This window comes from Lissotriton helveticus, chromosome 2_2 (assembly GCF_964261635.1).
Source record: "Lissotriton helveticus chromosome 2_2, aLisHel1.1, whole genome shotgun sequence".
Lineage (NCBI taxonomy): Eukaryota > Metazoa > Chordata > Amphibia > Caudata > Salamandridae > Lissotriton > Lissotriton helveticus.
The window spans coordinates 167,578,965-167,594,409 of record NC_136060.1 but is presented as its reverse complement, the minus strand read 5'-3'; the positions used below and the strand labels follow the sequence as shown (position 1 = coordinate 167,594,409).

Genomic DNA, 15,445 nt, shown 5'->3' with positions numbered 1-15,445 from the left:
GTCGACGGCGTTTCGGACCCCTATAAAGTCACGGGGACCATCATCAGGACATTTCAATGAAAGCCTTAACAATAATAATAAGCCTCTAAATGCCTTTCTGTACCCGACCTGAAACTTTGAAGACCGCTGTCCGGCTGGACATGTCACTCACAATATAGATTGACTCTGTCTATATTTATTATTTTTTGCGTGTAATTTTTGTATGCATGGGACCATTGTTGCATATATAAAGTACGTTCCCCGAGGTCCCTGCTGACTGATTTGGGGCCCCTTGTTGTTGATAATCAAACTTGCAGGTGGCTTTTCTACTGTGTACGGCATGTGATATTTGGATTCTTTTATAAACTGCTATGTGGCACTTCTCACCAGCTTCTTAACATTTGAAGAGACAAAAAGGGGGCAGGCAAAGCTATTCAAGGTGTAGATTTCAGCCACTGTACTCGGGAGCTATGAACACTCAGCCTCACAAGGAGGAGTCCTTGTATCTTCTGATGGAGATGCCTGAGGGTTGCAGCAGAGTGCCCCAGGGCCTTGTACTTGCGTAGGAAGTTGGGGCATGTCCTACACGTCTGATTAGCGTGTGGCATGTTGGAAGCCATAAACAGAGTCCCTTTCGTATAGGTGGACAGCAGAAAATAGGCCACGTTCACACCCATGGCGATGGAGTGAGTTGTTAAATTTCAACGATAGCAACTCAGGCCTTTTTCTTTCGCTCAGTGGTTTTGTGTATTACAGAGCACCGAGGGTCCAACATGCAGCGATCACCATCTAAAGTGCTTACATCTTGTTCACCTAAAGCAGTTGCAAAGGCCAAGTGGCAGGTTTGAGATATCTTTGCAGCAACATTGAGCTTGTGTTTGATGTGCACGCCCAGAACTGAAATACACTTCTAATTGATGCTTCTTCGATACAGGTGTATCAATACAGGAGATATGGTGGTGTGCTTGAGGCATGGCTCTCTACCGTCTCGAGATTAAAATGAATCTGTGCTGGAAGTCTTCAAAACAAGACTTTACCACCACAAGGATTATGGTGATCTCCTGACCCGGCTACACTGGGGGTGGGGAAATGGCACGCAGCAGGGATATATATTGGAATGCCACATGAGGACTACTTTCACTTGGAATGATGAAGAAGAGGCTGAAGTTGACATTTCTTCAGGGCACTTATTTCATGTGCAGATCTAGGAGGAGGTTCACGGTGTTTGCCCAGTTGAGACTAAACAGTGTTGGGTCAGTTGAGTCCAAGAGCAGTATTTAATTCCTTGATACATTTAGGGACAACCAGTTTTGTGCATGCAATACAGGTGTCAAATTGGCTGCCACTTATTGACAGTCTTCAGTTCTCTCACATATTCAAGTATTTGCTAAAGTAAACAGATAGTGGCTAACATTTTAACAAAAGTAAGTAAGACCCTGCATTTGAGCATCTGCCAATTTACTAAAAATGTGGTCTATTAAGATTCTATATTACCTCTTCTTAGGTGAGCAGCACTGAGTGCAGCATTCATGGAATCTGTAGGAAATTGACATCTTTTGTATGATGCACCCACACATTTTTATCCTATCTGCTTTGCTGGCTTTAGAACTCTGTGCACTTTACCCAAGCTAACCAATAGCTTATATGTCCCTAGTATACAGTGTAGAAAGTGCACCTAAGGCCTGGAAGATAAATGATGCATGTGAACTGCAGTACCTATTTTGCCATCTGCTACAGTGGCCGGGCAAAAATGGATTCAGGCCTACCCTGTGTAGCCAGACTACTGAAGTATAAAACCTGCACTGGGACCTGTCAACATAACTCTTTTTGACAGGAGAAAACCTTCCTTTTGTATATTTATAAGTCACCCCCTATGTAGGACTTGCTGCCCCCCAAGGAAGGGTGCATGGAATTCAGATGAAGGGCATGTAGAAATTTGAAGTTAACATGTCCTTAGAGTGGCTAGCACACATAAGTAATTTTTATTTTAACAAGGCTCTGGCAGGACCCTAGGAAATACTGGACAGAGGGAATAAATATTAAATTTGCTATCTCTGGAGTGGGACCAGATAAAAACATAATTAAACCACACTTTGTAGTACTTATTAAAAGCCCAATTTAATGGGCTTCAGATTCCTAATAAATATTAAGGAAAACAGCTGTGAGAACGCTTCTTCAGTCTAATATGCATTAGCTCTCCAGCAGCAGCCCAGGGGGTGATTAGCCAGATATTAAAACTGCACTCAGAGCAGAGACAATAAAGGCTTGGGATTGTTTGTACTAGGGCACAAAGGAAGTGCTGCAAAAGTGGGTAAAGTAACCCCTGGGAACTTTTAACCTATTGGTTTGGGAGGGGCCAGGAGTCACCCCACCCACAAGCTAGTGCCAGACTTAAGTGTTGCATCCCATAGCACGCTCCTTAAGACACTGCTGGACCTGTGTAAGAACAGAAGAGGATTGGAACTGCAGACTGTGCCCTGAGAGGAGCCCTTAAGGACCATACCTGCACCCTCCTGTAGGCAGGACAAATAAGTGGATTTCAACGGTTAGTTGCTTCGCCTGTAAAAAGCTCCACGAGAATTTATTTTGCAACTACTAGCTGACCAGTTCAAACTGGATGTGACCTGGACCCTGCTGGTGGACACTGCTGAAGTGAGTCCTGACTCACCAAGTGATGTTCCTCAGGTCCTGAAACACCTAGCTGGAATCCTCCTACCAGCCCTGAAAACGTTTTTTAACTTGAAGACCTCCAGAGGAGTGGAACAAACCTGCAGAGTTAATTTGCCTAAGGTGCATTGCCGCTGGGTCAAAGAAACAGGTTTCTCTGGTTTGGAGAGTTGTATACCCAATTCAGCTGGACCTCAGCAAGAAGATATCTGGCTTTGTGGACCGCTCGTCGGCTAGAGACTGTCGCCTTTTCCTGCTGGAGGATTCTGAGCTCCGAAAAAGATACTAAGTAGAAATCTTGATCGGGCAAAGGTACCAAAAGTAGCCGGCTAGTGCTAGGACTTACCTGGGCGCGAAATTCTTGAAGATCCACAGAAGGCATGAAGTGGAAATCTGGTCCGATAATTTTTTTACTTTACTTTGAATATACTCAGATAAAAACATGATGTAAACATATTGCTTGAATGAAAATATGGGTGCTCTAAATAGTCTGACCAAAGATTTCGTTAAGATATCAAATAGCATAATCGATTATGGAATCTACAAAGTATACCATATTAGATGGATATGGCACATCTTGCTGTATTAGCCAAACAGCAGAAAAACCACAATGTCTAAGGCTTTCTTATGTAGGCCTGAGCTAATCTTGTTAAAAGAGGTTTCGCAGTCCAGTGTAGCAAAACTTTATCCAAATACATATGGTTAAAAATAGGCTTTAGCATTTTTGAAAGGTTATTTTAATGCACAAATTAAAAAGTGCAATCGTCCAACTTTTGAACGGAGCATACTCTTTTAACTTGTCCCAATGCCCTCCCAAACAGGACTGAATACTAGCATAATGGTCCTACAGTGAACAGTTTATCAAGTGGACCATTTATCTGCCCTGTAATGATTTCACCATATGCAATTAAACTGGTACTGTCCTGTTCACTCCGTATCGCAAAATATGCCCTACGTTGTTAATATCAAATGTCAGTCTATAATGTGCACTTCTTCACTTCATCCCACAATTTCATGAAATGTCAATGTTCTTAACATCTTCAAAAGAAACCTAAATGTTTATTCAAGACCATTCATGTTCATTAGTTTTAACAGTGTTTAAGATTAATATATTTAAGGCAATTGAGAAAACATATGCAATTGAAAACAATAAATGAATGTAGCTTACCTGTCGTATTTTTAGGTTTGTTTCCCCATCTAAGTTTGATGTTTCAATGTAGCACATAGCTTGTGGCTCACTGTTATACAAATAATGTCTTGTTAGAAAAATTAACAATACAACACTTGCCCACAAACGGTTTGCTATGCTCTTTTTTTAAAAGAAGTAAATACAAGTACTTTTTATGTTTGAATATTTCTATTCACGTGTCCTAGTAGTAAGTTGGTGGGAATATGCACATTTCCTGTCTACTACTGATGGAAAGTAAAGTATTTGAGAGGGACATGTTGTTAAATATGTGTCAGAAATTCACCAGTTTCCCCTTTGAAAGCAATTTCTATGACCTTTGTCTCTACCAAGGGTTTTCACTCTTGCTTCTAAGATTCTTACCGTGTGTGTGTGGGTCTAGAGATGAGGATCTAGTCCACAGAAAGTGCACATTGGAGACTCCTGTGCAGAAACACTGTTTTAAGATTATTTCAATTTACAGCATTTATTTTCTTTAGTCACCATTTGACTGATTTAAAATAACTTTTTTGACAGGCAGAATCAGAAGGGAAAAAATTCTGCAACTAGTACTGCACAGAACTTTAGAGTAGGAGGTTATATGTGGACCCAGCTACATTGGTGACCTGGGAACCCTAAACAAGCCAAAAGTACACAACATTGGAAATGCTGAACCACAAAAAGCAAGAGATGTGGAGGCCTAATATACCGACTATTGACCACATGTGCTAAACCTTCTTAATACAGTTACTTTGTGAACAACTGTAAAATAACTCACCATGAAAGTGAAATACAGTGCCCTCATATGTAGTAGCCTTTGTCATAATTGACCTGAACCTCTCCTTTTCAGCATGCTGTATAGCACCACAGGCAAGCTTCTATCACTTATCTTCACACAGACTTAAGATGGCTTCTCTTTAAGAGGTACCCAATTTGATATGAAGGGGAAGTGGGAACTTGTCCCCACAAGGAAAGATATTGTTAACAAGCCACAATAAAAATAATAAGATTCCTGAACGGGCACTTATAGCATTTTTCCCCCAGCCTATCTCTAAGCTTTATGCAGGAAAGGAAATGCTACTCCAATGGAGATTCAATAAAGATGTAAAGGGCAGAAATCCACAGATTGCATAGTTTACAAACAAAATCATTCCACTTCAGTTGATATCTGCCAGAAGTAAGATGTTCTGGAGGCAACGATTAGAGTATCCTTTTTATCCAGTGTGTTTTAGACTAAAACACTGGGAAGACAAAGTGAATTATTTAAAAACATTAAAATACTTTAGAGGAGTAGAGTAATTTAAAGTCAGAAATGTTAAAGTATATACTGATATTCCCTGAGAGCAACACTAAGTGCTGCTCTTATACAAGCATAAAACTATTGTTCCTGACAGCAGTGAATGCGGGTATTTAAGATGGCGGTGTTAAACTGAATTTCTTCAGCATTCTGTGTATATTGATAATACCACGAGATGCAGAAAATGTATTGGGCTATCTCAGTTCTCAGTGCTTCTAGCGGTAGTAACCTGAGCACATTTTAACCCTGTTGATACTTTCTTTACAGATCTCCTTTTAAAATGAAATCATTAATTGATAGCACAGCATCTTAAATATTTAATCGAATTAACTACCGGCATAAGTTCCACGCTAGAAAGAAAGCTTTCAAGAGGTTTGGGTTTGCAACGGTTTGAACTTTAACTGCTGCGCCTTAGTATGAACAACATTCACCTCGGAAACAGATGAGCAACTCTTTTCGGATGTGTATCCTTCAGAATTAATAAAAGAATTCCCAAAAAGTTTTGCAGTATAGTGGTGGTTGGTAAAATGAGAGGTTGCTGTCGCGAAATAGCACGGCCTTTCTTACATTGTAGAGCATCATAAATTGCTCCATAAATTGGCATCCTTTATAAGGAAATTAATGGAATTCTATAAACACCGACTTGTCACTTATTCTTCATTGGCACGCAAATTATCCCATTGCGAAAGTTGAATGGCTTCTTTAGAGAGCGGCCACTGGAGCTCATTTTTCCAGTTGTCTGCCTATGTAAAGGTAAGAAATCTAGAATTATTTTTTGTATCGCGAACCGAGGGTGGACACTTGTCTATGCATTGCTGATTTAGTAGGTCCAACCACGACATTGCATTATTGCAGTTTCAGACCGTTTCTCGTTTTCAGATAAGTGTTCAATATTGGAACTTAATATACATTAACATTATTGTCACTGTCCTCGGACCAGGGCATAAGTGTTCAAAGGTCAATACATAGGATGTTAGCCCTTAGCACTCCAAAATGATAGTGCCAAGACGACAAGTAAAGACCCAGCTGAATATGGCAATAGCACTATTAACAACATTCCACCTAATATCTCCTAGCACAGGTAAAGAGACACTGTCTGTATGCTTCATATCTCTGCTACTGTATCGCGACAATTAAAGGCAGTTAATGCCATATTTCTAAGCAATGAGACTGGCTGAATCATTTTCCTAAACAAGGATATAGTATATGACAAGTTAAACCTTATTAACTTTATTAAATAGTTAATAAATACCAATATTATTTGAAACCCCAACATTTTTATGTGTATATATGACCTCACGTTTCTTCCTAGCTGTACCAGTGTTCGGTTTGGCGGCTACCTAGAACAACCTTCAGCAGTCACCATCATAAACCGATAATTTTCTAATACAAAATACATATATGATGCTACTCAAGAACATTTTCCTAAAATAAGTAAAGTACAAAAGCAGGAAGTGTAGGATGCCAGGAGTTACACTTGATACTTTTGAAAATGGACTGAAAAACCTGTTAATTTGGATAACATTTTTCAAGACCAGCAAAACTACTGCAGGCAAAATACCAGCAAAACATTTCTGCACACCAACAATAAGCACACATGTATTAAAGCCAATGCATTTTAAGTTAGTAAGAGAAAAGCAATGCAAGAGTGGCACAAGTGTCAAGCCAATGTTTACTATTTACATGACATGCTCGTTAACTATATGCAGAAAGAGAATTTCAAACCCTTTAACATGCTGAATACAAAGTACGACAACCATTTGTGCACAGGGGTCCTCTACACATTGCGTTTAAGTGTATGGGTCGCTAGCTTAACTCTTTTTAGGGTACATGATAGCAAAACAAACTAAGTTTGTCAAACTTTTAATTGACTCAGATGCAACCTTTCGGAAAAGGTGTATATACACTCAATCAGATTCTATACAAATGAGATAAAATTCCCAGCTAGTGAATTGTTAGGATGTGTCCATTTAATATTCTATTTGGTATAATATGAAAGGCTGTATTCGAAATAGTGCCTCATTAAACAGATACATTAGTCCCAATTTAATTTGTATGAAAAGGTGCAAAAGCAAAAGTGGGTGACATAACCCTTATCCCATTTTTGTGTTTAGTTTTTAATGTAGGAGGACCACATGTACATTTCTCACTCAGCTATGTTATTCTAACCTTGAGGACAGACTGATGAGGTCAGCTGGGAGATGCTCCCCATTGGTCACCTTCACTACTTCCCCTATGGCAACCTTTATGTCCCGGCATGAAAATGATGAGAACATAAAATGAGTAACATAAAATAAGAAAGGAAACAAATGGAAAAAAGAGACAAAATCGAAAATTATTATAAAAAACAATACATATGTTAATTAAAATTTAATATGCAGCATTTTCAAAATTCATTTTTTCTGATCAGCACAATTGACCAATAGCACACTAGACATTACGTTAAATTTTTACTTCTCCAAAACCAGGAATTAAAACATAAAATTAGATTGGGCCCAATTCTGTAATTACCATATTCAATATAATGATATTAAGTACATTTTTACTTAAAAGGGACATTTGCCATCATTGTCTAAATGCAGGGAACAAGCCGTATTTTGTAAAAAAAAAAATTTAAATGAGTCTTTAATGCAGAAATGCCAACAGCGCTAAACATGATTTACTAATACATGGAAAATGGTGGCCTTTAAGGCAAGAGACATAAGCATGTTGACATTTAAGAAACAATCTTCAATATAATATAAATACTTTTTACAGATGTAAGGTTGGTTTAAAATGGCCAGTGATTTCATTTTTAAGCCTTGATAAAGAAATGAATTTTGAAAATGAACTCTTCAGTTAAGTGTTTTTTCCAAATAAAATTATCCAAGGAAATTATGATAAACAGCCTCCAAGAAACCAATCATTAAAATATGATTTTTTGGAGCCGATGCTGGTAAATATAACATGAAGTAAATTAAAGTATTGCCCTTTTAGACCAACAACAACCCAAAAACATATTTACCAGAGTAACATCCACTTAAATATAACAAATAATTTGTTAGGCATTTTCGATGTTCATCATACAAATGTGATTTAGGCTTTTGTCTTAAGTACATGGCACATATTAATGGGGGTAGTGATTATTAGTTCTGTTTAATCCTTATTTCCTTGGAGCAATCAAATATACACAGGGTAGAGAAACCGGCCTCTACACTGTTAGCATCAGAAGGCATCTCTACCTTGACGAGAGAAGCATAGTATCAGCAGGTATATATTCTTTGCCATTTATATTAACTATATCTCCAACCTCTACCTGAAAGAAAACTGGGAACTGGTTAATAATCTTCAAGTGATAGCGTTGCTAGAAAACATAGAATACTTTAGCTTTACAATATGTTGCTGCACACAGTACTAGGGAAAACAATTCCAACAGCAGTTACAATGGCCATCATCAGTGGCGACTCATAAAAGTTAGCACTTCATTTTGTACAGATGTATCTAAAACCACAGGAATTGACACTTATGTATTACATTTAACATGAAAATTCTCCAGAATGAAATGGACCTTTACATGATTTTGAACAAATAATTCTGAAGAGCTGATAGAAAAGAAATCACACATTTACACTCATAGACCTGCACCTATGTTTGGAGCAAACTTCCAGCTTGTTAGACATTCTCATTTAATTCCATTACCCATGGAATTCTGCTACAGCTTCAGATTCTCAGAATATCTACACACATAATCCCCAATGCGCACAAAGTAAAAAGGTGTACATTTCCTAAAAAGAGCGCAGTACTGATATGTTCATTGAAATATTAAAATATTTTATTTTTTGCTTCTCTATGGAGAGAATATTTTTATCATGGAGAAATCAGTTCACCTATGCCCTCATAAATATTGATGGCGTTTCCTTCCCATTTCTACATTGTATACCTATTTCCTTGTGCCCTTGTTGGATGTAAATCAATATGACTATGGAGGGTGGGAAGCTAACCAAATAAGTCTACTGAATACCCAAAAACCAGCGAGCTTGTTGGAGTCACAGACTTTTACAGGTGAATCTATTCTGTACCGCCGACAAACCTGCTCACCATCCCATCCAACATCTGTGAATCAGCAACATAATATGCCCTTCAAAATACAATTACCTGCACATGTATGCTAAACGTTGATAACTAAATACCTTTTGGATTCAAACCCATAATTATTTTATTTCTATTCCTATTCAAAATGCTACATTCTGCACTTTTTGTAGGGCCACAAATTGAGTTACACCACTGACCCCCAAAAATTAGGTAACATTAAATAGACTGTAAAATAGCAATCTATAAATATCTAAGCAAGTTAATATTTATTATGCAGGACTGTTTCGGTTTAATTGACTGATCTGTGAAATAAAATGTTTGATAGAGAGACACTGCAGTATCTTAGAATAAGGACTGTGGATACCATCTCAAGTGACCTTTAAAACTTGCAATAGAAACAAGCATTAGGAATGCATTAGGGCTTGGGTTTGTTTGAGTTAGAGATAATGGCATTGTAAATGGCAATGTGTTTTAGGCATGTGTTTTGGAGTGGAAGCATGTGGTGTATGTTGGAGATATGTGTGTTGGATTGGAATGTTATCAATGGTGGCATGCTGCACTTTAACGCATTATCTTTAAAAGGTAAAGTCCAGCATAGTGTGATAGGTACAATATTAATTGGTGGCTGCGTTATCAATTGGTGTGTGCATTGATGGGTGGTGGATGTGTGTGCCTGTAGGAATTGTGCAGTGATGGCTGTTGGTGTGTGTGCTTGGTGGAAGCGTGTAGTGGTGGCTTGAGGTGTGTATGACTGGTGGTAGCGTGCAGTAAGAGCTGTTACTGAGTGTGGCTGTCAAGCGTACAGAGCTGGATGGTAATGCGTGTGGTTGGTGAAAGGGTGCACTGACAGCTGTTGATGATTGTGCCAATTGAAAGAGTGGCTGGTGCACTGTCAGCTGTTGATGTGTGTGTGTGTGTTTGGTGAAAGTTGCACTGACATTGTTTGTTGTGTGCGTGGGTGTTTAGCGGCACTGATGCGTGGTCATGTTTGTTTTTGGTGAAAGCGTACATTGATGGTTATTGGTGTTTGTGCCTGGTGAAAGCATTCATTGACGGCTGGGGGTGTGTTGTTGGGTGTGTTGTTTTGTGTGTAGTGGTGAGTGTGTGGTGGTGAGTCTGTGGGGGTGAGCCTGGGGGGGTGAGTGTGTGGTGGTGAGTGTGTTGTGCAGTCACTGTTACTCTGCAGTCAAACTCACTCTGCAGTCAGTCTGCACTCACTCTGCACTCACTGTCACTCTGCACTTTCACTGTCACTCTCGCACTCACTCTGCACTCACTGTCACTCTCGCACTCACTCTGCACTCACTGTCACTCTGCACTTTCACTGTCACTCTCGCACTCACTCTGCACTCACTGTCACTCTCGCACTCACTCTGCACTCACTGTCACTCTCGCACTCACTCTGCACTCACACTCACTCTTGCACTCACTCTGCACTCACTATACACTGTTCACCCTGCACACTCACACTGTTTACCCTGCACACTCACACACTGCAGTCACTGTCACTCTGCAATCACTGTTACTCTGCAGTCACACTCACTCTGCAGTCAGTCTGCACTCACTGTCACTCTGCACTCACTGTCACTCTACACTCACTGTCACTCTACACTCACTGTCACTCTCGCACTCACTTTACACTCACTGTGACTCTCGCACTCATTCTGCACTCACTGTCACTCTCGTACTCACTCTGCACTCACACTCACTCTCGCACTCACTCTGCACTCACTATACACTGTTCACCCTGCACACTCACACTGTTTACCCTGCACACTCACACACTGCAGTCACTGTCACTCTGCAGTCCCTGTTACTCTGCAGTCACACTCACTCTGCAGTCAGTCTGCACTCACTGTCACTCTGCACTCACTGTCACTCTACACTCACTGTCACTCTGCACTCACTTTGCACACACTGTCACTCGCACTCACTCTGCACTCACTGCCACTCTCGCACTCACTTTGCACTCACTGTCACTCGCACTCACTCTGCACTCACTGTCACTCTTGTACTCACTCTGCACTCACTCTCGCACTCACTCTGCACTCACAGTAACTTTTGCACTCACTCTGCACTCACTACACACTGTTCACCCTGCACACTCACACTGTTTACCCTGCACACTCACACACTGCAGTCATTGTGACCAGTGCCTATGTGTGCGCGCAGTGCCGGTGTGTGTGAGCAGCCTGTGTGTGTATGTAGTGCCTGTGTGTGTGAACAGTGCCTGTGTGTGTGCGCAGTGTATGTGTTTGTGAGCAGTGTCTGTGTGCGTAAACGGTGCCTGTGTGTGAACAGTGCCTGTGTGTGAACAGTGCCTGTGTGTGGACAGTGCCTGTGTGTGAACAGTGCCTGTGTGTGATCAGTGCGCCTGTGTGTGTGCGCAGTGCCGGTGTGTGTATGTAGTACCTGTGTGTGTCAACAGTGCCTATGTGTGCGCGCAGTGCCGGTGTGTGTGAGCAGCCTGTGTGTGTATGTACTGCCTGTGTGTGTGAACAGTGCCTATGTGTGCGCACAGTGCCGGTGTCTGTGAGAAGTGCCTGTGTGTGTATGAGCAGTGTCCGTGTGTGTCAACAGTGTTTGTGTGTGTGAGCAGTGCCTGTGTATCCCTGCACCTAAAATCAACCTACTTGTCATGAGGCCCAAGGTTAGACACACAAGCACAACTGTTGCAATACGGCTGCTCGGACCCTCCATGCAGAAACACATTCCTGCTCTCTGAGGTTTTTGTTTTTTTGCTGAACAAGACGTGAGCCCCTTTGATGAGATGAGGAGAATGCGGCTAAATGTGGGACTGTTCGTAAGCCAGTGAAAAGAATTCCGTTCGTACCTGGACGTTACTGTCTCCAATACAAACGCACTTACATACTTTGTGGGGTAATGAAGACTGTGTGTCTCATTGTCGGCGCACAACCAAGCCAGCTCTTCAAAGGCCAACACTTACACATGAAAGGATGCAGACCAACGCGCGCCCACCAAACTTACTGCAGACTGGTGAACGCGCCCCGAACATCTGGGTTCAATTACCTCGGCACCCTGACCGCTCGTAATTGACAATTTATTGCACTCCCCTGCGCGTAACCGCATAGAATATGCAGGAAGTGCACAAACTAAAATCCATATGGCCTATTGCGTGAAGGCTACTAGAAACACAGCACTGCGAGGACCAATTAGCATGCAGATGCCAAAATAAACTACGGAAAAATCTCGCGCAGTGAGGAATTTTTACTTCACTAGTCTGAGCCCCGTAACAATACGGCTCGGAGCTCCGCCCCACTTTTGACGAAGTGGTGACGTAGGCCCCTAAAAAGAGAAAGCTAGGCAGAAGAACTTTAAGGAATGATGAAAGCAATAAACAGCTACATCATTAGTAAAAACTGAAATACAAATGTACAAGTACTTTGATGGAGTTTTGATTTCTAGAATATAAACATATATTTAGAAAAGTATAGTCTACATAGAACTTTTGGAAATTTGCAATCGTTTACTATGAACATTTTTATCACAACTATTACTGTGTTGCTAACGCAAATTATGTTCTAAAAGGCAGCAAATTCTGGTGTCACAAAAGGCATGTTTGCCATTTCTTACTATTGGAAATGGATTCTGGATTTCAACAGACAACCCAGTGATTGGCATTGAATTATTGGTACAGATATAGTACTAGACCAAGTAACAAGCCACATATCAAATTAAATGAATGAACTGGCAACACTATATATAAGACTGTGTGGAAATCATCTCGTAAAAGTGAAAGGACTAATTAACAAGTAATACACATTGATATCACATGGAAGTATGGCACTGAAAGTGATGTCACAGGAAGTGTCACCACAACCATATCATAAACCTTGCAATAACAAGAATAGGGCAATAAATGAGTGTTGGACTTGGCCCTTTTTGCATGGTCATCCCTGAACTTTCTGCCTTCCTCCCGTATTTTGTCTGACCTGTTTTTGTTGGTTTTATGACTCTGGGCACTTTACCATTGCTGATCAGTGCTAAAGTGCATATGCTATCCCTATTGTAAATTGATGTATGGATTAGTGACTCCATGATTGGCTTATTTGATTTACTGTCAGACCCTTGTACAGTGCACTGCGGGTGCCCAGGGCTGGTAAATCAAATGCTGCTGGTGGGCTTGCAGCACTGGTTGGGCCACCCAAAGAAGCAGCCTGTAAAGTGTGTCTCAGGTCTGCCATCGCAGAGCCTGTGTGCTGTCTGGTACTGCCATGTTGACTGGGCAAGTGCACCCACTCGCCAGTCCCTAAACCTTCCCTTTTCCGCATATTAGTCACCTCTATGGTAGGCATAAGGGCAGGGTGCATTGTAGGTAAAAGGTAGGACATGTCCTGGTGTGTTTGGCATGTCCTAATAGTGAATTACAGCCATTTTCGTTTTTCACTATTGCAAGGGTACCTGTTCCACATAGGCCAGAATGGGCAGTTTGATTATAAAATCTTATAATCCTAACTGACTCAGGGAACGAGGTAGACATTAGAGTTTAGTATGCCTGAACTCAGAATGGTAAAATACATCTTTTAGTGAAGTTGTTTTTAACATTCTGTGTTTGAAAATACCACTTTCAGAAAGTAGGTATTTTGTTGCCTAAACTGTCCAAGCCTGCCTCTGCTAGGTTGTGTATTCCTTGTCTGGAGTTTGAGTGACAGGGGCTGGTGGATTACAGGAGACAGGGTGAGTCAGCACGGGGCTGAATAGAGCTATCTGCATGTAGATGGGTGGGAGGAGTTGCACCTGGGACCTGAAAAGGGCTGTGCCTTCTCTCCACAATGCTGGCTCCACCTCCTGTGGTGCGACTGATGTCCCTGGCCTACACTGTGAAAGGAAAGAAGGAATCTTGTCAACAAAGTGCTCCAGGACTGACCAGAACTGGTTTGGACTGGGTACAGGACCCTCTGCCTTCAGAGGACAAAGGATTTGCTAGTATAAATATGGGGAGCCAGACCCCAGAGAAGTAGATCACTTTTGGGAAACAAGAAGAACCTTTGCGGAGGAGAGGAACCAGAAAAATTGAGGAGGAGACCATCCCTAAGCTGAGTGCTTTTTGGGGGGATTGGCCTGCAGAGGTTGCCTGACTGCCAAAGAAAGGAGAAAGGACTTTGTGCTACTTTCAAATCAACTTGTAAAGGATCTCCTAGGGCTTGAGATAGAGCTTGCCTCCCGCTGAAGTCTCAGGGACAACAGACTTCACTAACCCGTTCCCCTGCCTTCCCTTGCTGGGAATTGAAGTGCCTGCTGTTGAGCTGGGCCTTTTGAGAAACTGAGTGTCCCTGGGAGCTGGAAGGGCAACTCAAGATGAAGAAACGTTTTGCCGCCGCAGCCGTTGTCATCGCATCACCAGAGATGAGTGTCGCCATCGCAGCAGATGCCGTCACATCACCGGAGAAGCGTGCCGCCGCTGCCGCCATCGCATCACCTGAAGCACATCGCATCACCGGAGCAGAGTGTTGCCATCACAGCAGACGCCGGCGCATCACCGGAGAAGCGTGTTGCAGGGCCTGTCGCGGCTCAGAAGAATCGAGGAGTCACTGCACGGAAGACGGGCGTGCACACATCGTTGTCGCATCAAGAAGAAGACGCCATTTTGTTTCATTGCACCGGATCGTCATTGGATCACGGCGCTGCTGGTCGCACCACCACGTAAGTGCAGTACGAAACCAACGTATCACCTCCCCACGCAGAGAAGACCCAACGCATCCCCTACGCAGCAGTAGGGACCTGACGCATCACCATTCTTGCGTGTAAGGCACCAACGCATCACCTTCCCTGCAACACTTCCGTTGTATAGCGTTACGCATCCAAAGGTACATTGAACTCAAAGTGTCGCATTTTACATCTAAAGAGAAGTAAGCTATTTCTACCATTTTTAAAGTACTGTATTATAGATTTTTGTCGTTTGTGGTCTTGCGTTAAGTCTATATATAATAATACTTATTTTTATACAACTTGTGTGGTCTCCATCTGTAGTGTTGTCTCTGGGTTACTGTATGTGTTCACAAATGCTTTACACACTGCCTCTGAGATAAGCCTGTCTGCTCGTGCCAAGCTACCAAGGGGGTGAGCAGGGGTTATTTTAGGAGTGTACCCCCTTACCCTGACTAGGCGCAAGGGTCCCTATTTGGTCAAAGGCACCTACCTCTGTCAACTAGAGACCCCCAAATCTAACAATGAGGCTACATTTATAGAATCTTGTGCTTACAAATCTTTAATCACTTGCACAGCAGGAAATAGTACAGACCTAT

The 15,445-nt window shown here is 41.8% G+C and overlaps 1 protein-coding gene across 6 annotated transcripts in view; it reads right to left on the bottom strand.

Annotated features, from left to right (window-relative positions):
- ATP8A1 (ATPase phospholipid transporting 8A1) overlaps positions 1–15,445 on the bottom strand; it is a 1,103,292-nt gene that overhangs the window by 836,510 nt on the left and 251,337 nt on the right. For 2 of the 6 annotated variants that reach the window (XM_078678248.1, XM_078678246.1), the window contains exons 7-8: positions 7,278–7,351; positions 3,815–3,884 (exon numbers count right to left, since the gene is read on the bottom strand). In XM_078678248.1, coding sequence (XP_078534374.1) covers positions 3,815–3,884; positions 7,278–7,351 — 144 coding nt within the window. Of the gene's footprint in view, positions 1–3,814; positions 3,885–7,277; positions 7,352–8,329; positions 8,404–15,445 lie in introns of all 6 variants that reach the window. The other 4 variants (XM_078678249.1, XM_078678247.1, XM_078678250.1 and 1 more) reach the window with 2 other exon arrangements.